This window comes from Phyllopteryx taeniolatus, chromosome 11 (genome assembly GCF_024500385.1).
Source record: "Phyllopteryx taeniolatus isolate TA_2022b chromosome 11, UOR_Ptae_1.2, whole genome shotgun sequence".
Classification (NCBI taxonomy): domain Eukaryota; kingdom Metazoa; phylum Chordata; class Actinopteri; order Syngnathiformes; family Syngnathidae; genus Phyllopteryx; species Phyllopteryx taeniolatus.
In genome coordinates this window covers 14,068,562-14,080,685 of record NC_084512.1, presented here as the reverse complement: position 1 = coordinate 14,080,685, position 12,124 = coordinate 14,068,562, and the positions used below count along the sequence as shown (strand labels likewise).

At 43.9% G+C, this 12,124-nt stretch overlaps 1 protein-coding gene across 3 annotated transcripts in view; it reads left to right on the top strand.

Moving 5' to 3' along the window:
* The first annotated feature begins 1,356 nt into the window (after window positions 1-1,356).
* The window catches only part of map3k4 (mitogen-activated protein kinase kinase kinase 4), a 30,040-nt gene continuing 19,272 nt past the window's right edge, over window positions 1,357-12,124 (top strand). For 2 of the 3 annotated variants that reach the window (XM_061790278.1, XM_061790277.1), the window contains exons 1-3: window positions 1,357-1,678; window positions 9,908-10,098; window positions 10,190-11,637. In XM_061790278.1, the coding sequence (XP_061646262.1) occupies window positions 1,518-1,678; window positions 9,908-10,098; window positions 10,190-11,637 (1,800 nt within the window). In that variant the 5' untranslated portion in view covers window positions 1,357-1,517. Of the gene's footprint in view, window positions 1,679-1,808; window positions 1,965-9,907; window positions 10,099-10,189; window positions 11,638-12,124 lie in introns of those variants that run through there. The other variant, XM_061790279.1, reaches the window with a different exon arrangement.

The window sequence follows — 12,124 nt, the reverse complement described above, 5'->3', positions numbered from 1 at the left end:
TTAACTCTGCAAGTACCACCATCATGATCAACATAAAATACAGCGTAGCAGTTACGGGTTAATAAAAAATGAGAGAGAGGTTTTATTCCTAAAGGTATATTTAATATTAGTGTAAGCCAGTAACATTATGCACAGTTTGAACATTAACGTTCCGCGTAAATATAGGACAATAGAAATGGTACTTAAATCATGATTTAAAAAAAATATGCACACATAAGTTAAATACAAATTATACCTACATATATAGGTTTACAAAAAAATTTCTTACAGATGCAGATCTTAAATGCAAATGTATTGTAGACTACTAAAAAGTTAAATAGAACTGAACTGTGCTTAGGCTAAAGTTCTTTTGTGTACCACCAGAGGGAGCCTGCGTGCCACTAGCGGTACTAGTGCTACACTTTAAGAATCAATGCACTAGTCCATATACTGTATGTCAAACTCAGGCCCACAATGTAATTATATTTGGACCGCAAGAACATATGAAATATTTTAGAGCTGGTCTGCAAGTAATCGGGCAAGCGCTGCTAATACTACAAATCCCAGAATGCTTTGCTAGTGTGTTGCACAATAGTCAAGACCGGCAAGCGCCCCCTCCTTTTCTGTTGCAGTCATTACTCATGAGCAACTATGTTACCAGTCTGTTCCGGCAACTTTATAACTTCCTTCCCAAAATTGGCCAAATGAAAGATGAAAAATGGGACCTTTCAAGACAGGTGGGAGGCAGATTATGTGTTCACGACAGATTTTAGATTTCAGGTCTAGATTATATATATGTTTAAATAAGAAACGACTACCACTGATGTGTCTTATTGCACATTTGATTTCCTCATTGATTTCTCATGTTTTTATAATTTTTTAGTCTGCTTATTCCAGATTCATTTGTTTTCTTTTTATATGATCAGGTTTAGTAATATATTTATTATTAATAATAACAAAAGAGGCGGCACGGTGTACTACTGGTTAGCACGTCTGCCTCACAGTTCTGAGGACGGGGTTCAAATCCCGGCCCCGCCTGTGTGGAGTTTGCATGTTCTCCCCGTGCCTGCGTGTGTTTTCTCCGGGTACTTCGGTTTCCTCCCACATCCCAAAAACATGCGTGGTAGGTTAATTGAAGACTCTAAATTGCCCGTAGGTGTGAATGTGAGTGCCAATGTTTGTTTGTTTCTCTGTGCCGTGCGATTGGCTGGCGACCGGTTCAGGGTGTACCCCGCCCCTCGGCCGAAGAAGGCTGGGATAGGCTCCAGCATCCCGCGAATCGAGTGAGGATAAGCAGTGAAGAAAATGATGGATGGATGGAAAGCAAAATCTTAATTATAACTTCAGTAGCGTTTTGAGTGAAATCTCGAGGGAGGGAGGGCGAGGGGAGAGAAAAAGAGAGGGAGAGCGAGAGACTGAAAGTGAGCCATCCGACTTTCCGTAGCAAAGCGATAGCCTTGCGAGGCACTCCTCTGGTCAATGGACGTTGGAAAGATGGCGACGCCATATGCACAAGCGAAAGGCCACCTTGCCGGCGGATGGAAAGTGCTTCAAAGAGACTCTTAACCGTCTTTTGTGCAAAAACCAAACGGTGCAAAATCCGTTCGCTGTTGCCTGGACATTGTTTAGTCCATGCACGGCGAAGAATAGGACGCCGCCTTCTCGCCATGGAGCCCCCGGATCGCTCCAAGCCCAGCAGGTATGCGAGATTTGTTCAACGAGACCCCCACACCACCAGCGTTCGGCGTTTGCCAAATAGAGAGCCGAGCGTGACGCTGCACTCCAATTGCGCAGATACTCTCTTCCTGTCAAATTGTGAGACGCGTGCGGTTCACTCGTTGCTTTTGCAACTGGAGAGTTGCAAACTTTTTTGTGCAATATTCCATCGCCCGGAGATAATTAGCACGCCGCTGCTCTAAAAGAAAGCGACAATGCACGCCGACTGAGAAGTTAATTGTAAGAACGGCTGCAGCATGTTATATAGAGTAAGCTAACCTTGCCATCACTGTTAGCTTTGTCATTTTATTGTTCACAAGTTTACTTACAGGCTATGACAAAGTAGTTCTATTTATCATGTGGACGTGTTATTAGTTATGTGTGACCGCAATAGCACGCACTAAAATAAGGCACAAACTTCCCCGGCTTTAGCTGGCATTTGCTCCAATGTTTTGTGTTGTTAATCCTTTAGCTGGATTTAGCGCTTGTGTTGTTGTCCTGTGTAGCATTATTGCATAGTGTGCATGTTCACTTGGTAGTTTTAACAGGACATGCATGATTATCTTGCAAATGTGCTGCGTCTCTAACTCTGCTGACCCTCGAAAACGTACAAGCGACAAATGTCCCAGTGGTTGTGAAGGTTACCGAGCGACTTATTTCGTGCACGTTAATGCACATCAGCAGATTGTAAGATGTTATTGTCAAATGTAATCGACATGGCGCAATTTGCCCCTGAGTGCAGGCGACAGGGCGTCAGGAATCTGCTGTTATGTCTCCTCCTCGCTTGTTTTTCACGTTGCAAAAAAAAAAAATCATAATAATGCTTGATGTGCAAACGGTTTATGCCTTTTTATCTTTAATGCGTATTGTGTTGCAGCCAGTCCGAAGTGAACTGAATGATGGTGCAACACTGGCTTTATTAATGTTGCATAAGGACAATGCACAACATGACGTGACCATGGTGCATGTCCTTACTGGAAGTTGACATGAAGACATTTGCCCACCCTCCACCCTCCCATGTTTGTTTAGTGTGTGGGTGGAGGGTCACACATGCTATAATGAGCGCACATCGACACTATGCCCACACACACTTCAGTGTTTCCATGTCTTTGATGAATTACACAAGAAATATACAATGTAACCTCCTCAATTAATCACAATCTGTTCCGGGACACTTTGATTTGTTCATGTTTCAAAGGAAAAAAACGGAATGCTTTCTTTTGCCTTTTATTTACTAGATAGTGGGTGTTTAAAATTACATTTTAAGACAGACACTCTAATATACAGAGAATATACAGTCCCTCAAAAAATGCAAAGAAAAAGAAAAAACAGGTGTGGAGTTAATAATTTCGACGCTCACTGAACTGATGTCTCACATTGTTTGAAGTGATGATTGGTGAAACTAAAACCTTTCTTCGGCTTTTGAAGCACATTGTTCCAGAGTGTGTCCCATTGTATTTGCATTTAAGCAGCCTAGAATTGTAGTTTCAATGAATACATCATTGTGTGTGTGTGTGTGTGTTTGTGTTGGGCCTGCATTGCTGTGGAATTAAATGGAAATGAAGGTAGACATTACAGACCTGAATCTTTATAACAGAGGGCGCTGTGTATGCTTCTCATATTTGCACTTATTATTGTTGACAAAAATGAACGCTATCATTGTGCCGACAGAGGTCTTTTTGTGCATATTGTCTTGATCTCCAAGTAGACATGGTCACTAGCGAGCATTCCTGAGATTTCAGGATGTGGTGTAGCAGTGTGCATAGTGCAGCGCTGCAGACATTGGCGGCTACAACTCGTTAAAAGGCTGCGTTTGCCGGGAGCACAGGCGGTGCGAGGAGTGCAGATGGAGCCTCCTCGTCTTATTTTCCTAACTGCATCCGCTCTGTGCCTACACCTGCTCTGGAGAAATGTGCTTTTGCTGTCATCTGATGCTTCAATTGAAACAATTGATCAGAGCAAGGACTAAATGAGGGGTGGAGAACCTTTTTAATGCCTCTCAGGGGCCATACTAAATGTATAAAAAAAATGTGATGCATAGATAAAATATTTGTATTATTATATAGAGCTTTTTGTAACCGTACCTCTTAGATTGTATTTGTTTTTAGAATTGCATGGCAGGCTGGGTCAAATGTCTTTGCAGGCTGTATATGGCACATATAACCAAGTCTTGTATTAGTCTATTTTAATTGACCGGCACATGCATGCATTGGTCAGATATTCTTTCAAGTTGGAGCAGACTAGTGCTCACATTGCATTCATGGTGCAAGACTAAGAAGTCATTACACTATTTATCTCCGGTGGCGTCTGTAAACAATGTCTACATTTAGATACATTTCATCATGTGACCTTTTTGCTACAGTAAGGCTTCTTTCATTGACTCTTGCATGTTTGTGCATTTGCATTCAGGACAGTCTGGGAGGTCCATTCCTAGCTGTGTGCTACAGAGAAGGGTGGGGTGGAGTTCTTTGTTTGTTGTTTTTCTCATCTCTGTGCAGTTCCAGTACCAAGGTCTGATGGCTATATCTGTGCAGAGAGTTTCAAGAAGGGATGGCAAAAATTCCAAGATTCCTGCTTGAGTATGCACATTTTGCGATTTCCGAGTGATTTGTGCACGAGTAGCTGGATTGCACAAAAGGGCACATTTCCATTAAACAAAAAATAATACCAAAAACTGTAACCATCATAAAACGTTCATTGGAGCTCACTCATCGACTGGGCTGGCAGCAGTCGAATCCTGTGTGCAAAAAAAAAAAAAAAAAAAAAAAAAAAAAAAAAGAGCCACCCCAAAATTAAGAGGAGTTAATTTAGCTTCGTGAGGTACTTGACCTACTGGAATTCGTGTAGCTTTTGAGGAATGGTTTTCCTGAAAATGCTGGTCAGTTTCTAAATTCTATGAATTGTTGAAAGTTCTTCACTTCAAGAAAATAAAAAACGGTACCTAAAATATTGCCTGTTTGAAATGAATGAAATGAAATTGGTTGTATTTTCTTTCCGCCTTCTTTGATAACTTTGCGGCTTAAATGAGAAGCCACGAGACTGAAGTGTGTGCTTGTGGGGGTTAACTCTTAATTTGGGTTGCAGAGGGTCAGTTATGGCAGTCCTAATTAGAACGTGTGCCCTTTGCAAACAGGCCAACTTCTCCTTTCCTCCCCTCGCTCTTTGTCTCGCTCTAAAAAAAAGTTCCCTTTAGTTTGGGCTTTGTAAGCAAGCGTGCTCACTAAACAGCTGTGTGCTATTCAGTGGTGGGCCTCACGGGCCACGTGTCACCACTATACAATAGAGTGCCCCTTTTCGGTACAATAGTGTGGAAGGTTGGGTGTCAAAGGTCACCCCGTGCCCCTCCCTTCAGCTGAATGTAGCAAGCCTTGGTATCTGTGATTCAGTCGCTGTGCAGAAAAGGCTCAGTTTTGTGCTGTTTATTATGCACCCAGTGTTCCTGCCCAGGGGCTGCAGCATTCCACTGGCCTTTATTGGGGGCCCAGTGCACCATCAGATGAGCCATTGAGAGCAGCCAGACACCATCTGCAGTGATCATTTACTTTCAGCAGCCAGTCAGGCACAGCTTGCAGACAGTAGGCCGCACGGGCCCGTGACCTTCTCCGTGACCTCCCCATATGCAAAAAGTATCCCAAAGATGAATTTTAGCGAGTGGCAAGCTAGGCAGCAGCCGTGGCCTCATTTGTGCTGCTGCCGTTCCCAAGATATTCAGTCATACTGTTGTCTTAAAAAAGAAAACAAAAAAAAGGTGATCTGGTCCCCTCTCACATTCATGGACTATTTCTGTCCTCACTCTCCTGCACACTGCGGTGCACACCGCAAAAAAGTCATCTGAGTTGCTTACATTTCTCTTGTGCACCTGCTTCCTTTGTGCACATTCCTCTCCCGTGCATTTCTGATAAACGCTTTCATTGTGACTCCCGACATTGCTTACTGTGCCTTCTTGTTGCTGGCGTACAGAAAACATCGCTGTCATTTCCTGCTCCTGCAGAACAAGCCCCTCCACAGTTTTCCTCTCATACAATGCCCCCATAAAGGCGCCACTGTTCTTCTTGGATGCAAGACCCGTTATTATGTCATTTGAGGACTGGCTGCAGTGTTGATGATGCGCTTGTAGTTGCATTATTTCATGCAAAGTTATAGGAATTGCAGTAGGTGTCTGTCGTCCATATTGTAGTTCCATAGCAGCTCCCGGCAGACCAGGATTGTGATGCAGGGCAGATGGGCTGTAGAAATGTACACCCCCCCCCCTTACCTCTTAAACACTCACTCAGCGAAAGTGATACAGCATCACCCCTCTCCGCGGTGTCCACACAAACAGGCACGTGTTGTGTGAATACATTTCAGTCCGATGATGGATGAGCACACATGGTGAGGAGCATGCCGGACCGGCAGGTTTCACCATCACCACCTCCCCACCACCAGCACCACCTCCCCTTCCTTCTCTTTTTGTCTTTGCCAGCGGAGTCACGTGATCCAACCTTCCTCCCTAATCCTATTTTTTTTTTTTAAAGAGCCTCAGAAAGGGAACAGGTTAAAAAAAAAAAAAAAAAAAAAAAAGGTTCGACACTCTTGTCCCAAGGCGCGTTGCGCGCTAACACTCAAGTTCTTGACCCGCTCCTTCAAGATGCACAGGTTTCAAGTCATTGCTGTCTGCTGAACATAACAGCAAGTATGCTGTCAAGCGAGATCCATCTCTGAATGTTTGACAGCAGAGAATTGATAGCTTCATTACATGAAAACAAGCATCTTTTGCAGCAACAACGTGCATGCAAATTTAGTTGTGCCTCATATGCCATCGTAGATTACAGTACAATCTTGAATATAATACCTTCAAGACTGATTGAACTAAAATGCGAAATAATGGAAATTAAATTGGTCATTTGCAGGGTTGACCCATCTCCATCATGAATTTTTTTTGGGGCAAATGTTCCAAGAATGTTAACTGTCACTGGAAAAAGAAGTAGCCAGATTTTAAAAATTAACATTGGTTACTTAATGTATTTATTCATTTTTTAAATTTATTTGTATGAATTTCATTGCACACTGATTGAGGAGTATCTGTAACATTTGCACAACCTACATTGTCCCAGATTATCGCACTACTCGTCACTTTAAACCGCATACACTCCTTGAAGTCTCAGCGCCCCTTGCACAATGGTCATTGCACCGGACTATTGCAATATTAGTCATTCGAACTGCTCTAAGTGCTAGAGGACTCTGCATCTTTTTGCACAATTGTCAAAAAACATTAAATAAATGTACCGGCATTACCAGATAACTAGCAGATAACTAGCAACCCTTTACTGCTTTTTTTGTCAATGTCTTTCTGTCTCCAAAGTGTTCTGTAAATTGACTGTCTGTTGTCGTACTAGAGCGGCTCCAACTACCGGAGACAAATTCCTTGTGTTTTTTTGGACATACTTGGCAAATAAAGATGATTCTGATTAAATAATTGTTTAATTAATTACATTACATTGATTATAAATTATAAAATGATACAATGATGAAGTGTTTTTCTTTTGTTATAGAAATAAAGTATTTAACATTTTTTACATGCACAATTACAAATTTTAAATTTTAGTTTTTTAGGTCATCTACAAATTATCTGGCCCATTTGTCTGTTTTAAAAGTCAGGTGTGGCTGTTGAGCACAAAATCTTGCCCACCCCTGGGAATGTCGACTTCATGCATCACGCTTTTTAGTATTCTTAATGGACTTTAAAATGTAAAAAAAGAAACTACTACCAATATAATATTAAAACATACAATCATTGACAAATACTCTCCTTTAACCTGATGCAGTAAAGAACATGCGGAGCGAGGCGTACCGGGTGGAAACTTGCATACACATCTAACTTTTCTGTGTACATTGAATGTAGAGTGCAGAGGGAGGCTCACACGACGCACACTTGTGTAGAAAAAATTTCTATTCTGGAGCGGCGTCGTGGTGACGTCAGAAAGCGCCTCCAATAAGAGAGGTGCTGGCAGAGTGATTTCTGAGTGCTATTTCGGCGGACTTGTACTGTAAACGGCAAGGGAAAAATTGAGACAGTAATAATAAATGCGGTGTCCCACTATTCTGAGTTGTGGGACAAGAGAAAAATTATATACCGAGATGTCTCTGCAAGAGGCTTTCAAACTAATCCCTGCTCAGCCTGAAAAACACTAACGCTGGGCGTTCTTCGTGGAACTATAGCTCACAAAAAAGCTTATGAACGCCTAGATCCTGCCGTGAAATTAGTATGGGCTGCACACATTCCCTTTGTTTTTTTTAGCTGCTGCGTTACCTCCTCCTCCTTAAAATAAGCAAAGCCAGGGCTTTGTTCTGCAACCATGACAAATACATATATTGCCGAGTTGCGGTCTTCTCAGTGGGGAACTTCCTTGTAGGCTGCTATGTCAGCACTTTCAAATATGAGCATGGTGGCATTGGCCGTGCCGGGGTGCTATTGTTCTTGCAGGCTGCCGTGCAGACCTTTCACACTGAGCAAGTGTGAACAGCCAGGACAGAGCCCACTTTCCTTCCTAGCTATGTTCCATTTGTGGGTGTATGGTTGGCATCATCACGTTTTTCTTTGCCATCACTGGAATATCTCTGTGTCTATGTCTTGTATTTATTCAACTAACAAAACCTCAATTTTAAATATAAATTAAAAGAACAACCAGAAAATAAATTGGCAACAAATAAAATAATAGTATTAAAATAATAGCAATAGTATACAATATAGTGCACACATGGAGATACACTTACAGTGAGATAAAGAGTACAAGAAGAAAGTGGAGACCTTTATTAATGTAACACATTTTTCACAGATTAGGAAGAATATACGCATGTGAGTATTGTAAGTCTGGGCGTCCCTGCTAAAGCGACTGCCCCCGCGACTCAACCTCAGATAAGGGGTAGAAAATGGATGGATTGATGGATGGAGTATTGTTATATTACCTGTCTGTATGTGTTACTACAGCGTGTGTGTGTGAATATTCATTATTTGAAGGTAAATCCCTCCTGTGATGTCTTATGAAAATTTTTGAGAGCTGGTCAATAGGGTTTTCCATAGATGTTGAATAGGTATACAACAGGCCCTTTTAAGCTGCGTGCCGAACGAGGCAAAGCTAGGGAGGACATAGTCGTGTGTGTGGACGGCAAGAAAACCAAAAGACCAAGGATACCGGTACATTGTGTTGCATACGGTTGCATACAAGTTGTACAACACCATACAATTACGACAAGTGAACTGGGGAGTAGTCACAGGTAAAAAATATTATTTTTTGCTTTTTTAAAAAGCTCATGTATTGATAGCACATGCTTTGTTGTTGACAAAAAGGTAAACCTCATAAAAATAGGTTAGGAAATGAGCAAGTTGGAGTAAATGAATTTCAGTGTCCATGCATTCCTGGGACCGTCGACCTCCCCAACATGGCTGCCACGTTGACTGGTTAGCTGGGCTGCTACAGCGCACTGGCGTCTCTAGTGTTTATATTGGTGGGGTTTTCCATTGAGTGCTAGCATTAAGCTGTGAAAGTTTAGAAAATGAACTATGTCCTGTATTTAAATATACGTGTGTATTATTTAAGTTATTTTTGTTATTGACACTCCAACTGGGGTGTCAATAAACAGTTTTAGGCACACTCAGAGAGGGGTGAATAACGTACGGCACACGCTTGCAGCGACATAAGTGCATTCAGGTTACTTTTACAATGTAAGAACTTATGTACACACGCCCTGAGGGGAGAGTAGAGGTTCTACTCTGCTACTTTGGGTCTCCCTCTTTATTTGAGCTGTTGTTTACGTAGCCCAAGTGAGAACTCAGCACTGCCTATGCAGGCCTGTGGTCATGCACATACATGGATGCTGTGCAGGGGGAGAGACAGCCAATCAGACTCCAAAGGAGACACCACTAGTGAGTTGTCAGTCTTCTGTGGTGAGTAGTGCACATTGTGTGTGCTTTCACATTTTGCAACTGCGGCATTGCAGGTAATTCGCTGCACACTCTTGACTGACTGCAAACATTCCAGCACTCTCTGACCTTGACAAATTTCTGTGGTTCTCTTGGTTTGACATGGTAGAAGTAAAAAAAACCCAAGTGCTTCTTTGTTGGTAGTGTCTGCCTTCAGGCAGCTCTGCTTATTATAAAACTGCCAGCATGAATAGCTCGTTGTGAATAGTTTGACTATTTTTTACCTCTAAATTGTATCGTAAATGTTAACAGGCACGGCAACCCAGTGGGAGATGAATCCCGGCACGACTCTCAAATGGAGGAATCCTGGGATTCACCCAGTGAGGAAGAGGAAACTCTGTACGCTACATCACCCCCATACACACTCCGTCAGATGAAACGAATGTCTGGCAAACATCAGAAAAGCAACCAATCCAGAAGTGGTGGACGTTCTCCCGGCAAAAGTGAGAGAAATTCGCTTTTCTTCATACACAGTGTTTGTGTTGGTGTGTCTGTCTGCGTTTTGCTGATTGAGTGGTTATGTTTGTGTTTCAGCGGACCTCTGCACATCTGTCCAGAAAGAAAGCCCCCGGCCAGCAGAAACACCCGATGAGCACAGCTACAAGCAGGGCAAGAAGCAGAGGGCCACCCTACGCTCCACTGAGAGAGACCACAAGAAGACGTTTGAGGGCTCCTTCATGCTGGATCCGTTGTCCAAATCAGGCCCCTTCGGTGCCCTCAACATGGACCCCAGGAAGCACTACCTGAGCTTGGGCTGCAGCAGTTGCAAACTCCCCGTGTCCATGCCCCATATTGCCCGAACCCACCGCCAGACCTCTCGGACAGACTGTCCCGCAGACCGTCTCAAGTTTTTTGAGACACTGCGGCTGCTGCTCAAGCTCACATCAATGTCCTCCAAGCGCAAGGAGAAGGAGCAGCGAGGCCAGGAGAACATGGCCTTCATGGGGCACAACAATGAAGTCATCTGGCTGGAGCTACAGGCGTGGCACGCGCACCGCTCCATCAGCGACCAGGATATTTTCCTCTTCACAGCCCGCCAGGCCATCCCTGACCTCATCAACGAGGTGCTAAATTTCAAGGTGAAATACGACAGCCTGAGACAGGGTCAGTGTTCAGGATCCCAAACAATTCATGCGGACTGCCGGACTATTAGGTCTGATCCAAATCTACACTGTAAAGATGAATGCAAGTCCGCTGTAGTGGAGATCAACCACTGTGGAGTGGATCCATGGGGGTTTAGTGCTTGCCCCACCACTGCCATGAATGCAGCAGAGCCTCTGGGGTCAGGCGCCGACTGCAGGGATCACCTACAGAGACAGCGGCTTGCCTTTGAGCAGGTCAAGCGGGTTATGGAGCTGCTGGAGTACGTCGAAGCGCTGTACCCCTCTTTACAGGCCCTGCAAAGGGACTATGAGAAGTATGCGGCACGAGACTTCCAGGGCAGAGTGCAGGCGCTCTGTTTGTGGCTCAACATCACCCAGGACCTCAACCAGAAGCTGCGCGTCATGGCCACCGTCCTGGGCCTCCGGGACCTGTCTCGCATCGGCTGGCCCGTATTTGAGATCCCGTCCCCCCGCTGCTCTCGTGGCAACGAGGAAGATGACAACGAGGAGGACGAAGAGAACAACTCTAGCGCCACTTTCACAGCGGAAAGCGACGGGGAGGACAGGGATGCTGAGGAGGAAGAGGAGGAGGAGACTGTGGGTTGTATCCCAGCTGAGGGAAAGCTATCTCCTACCCTGACTCTCAAATTTGCCCAGTTGTTGTTAGAGGAAGAGTTTCTTCCTACGGCAGCATCAGGGAGTCCAGAGACAGCGGGAGAAGGAGGCGTGTTCTGCCCCACAGCCATTTACAGGCCCTTTGTGGATAAAGCACTGAAGCAGATGGGACTGCGTAAACTTATTCTCAGACTGCACAAACTGATGGACCGCTCTCTCCAAAGGTCGCGGGCAGCCCTGCTGCGACACACACCTGCACTGGAGGTGAGATGCTCATCTTTTTCTTTGATGAATCAATATTAGGAATGGGCAAGATAACCGATGAATCAATTCGCTAATTGTGTGAAATTGATTGTTGAATTGCGCCTCGAGTCAAAATTGAGTGCACTACTCTTAGCTGCAATGAGCAGAGGTCCTATTGATTCAGTCTTGACTAGTTTGCTGTCTAAAGAAGTTGTCATTTCTCAGGGGAATTTAAGAGAGTAAGAATTTATTTGTCCTGCAATGGGGAAATTCCAGTTTTACTGCAGCAAAGTGAACCGTAACAGCACACAAGAATAAATCATCTATCAATCCATTCAAAAGGAGTTATGCGCAGCCACCTTCTGCATTCAGCAAAACATGACAAAGCACTTCCTTCTGGTTCAGGTCACTGGCAGAGCCCTATGGCAGGAGACCAGGAAAAAGCACCAGTTGAAATTTTAAACATCTCCAGTGTCTTTAAGAACTACTGACGGTGACCATATCCCAT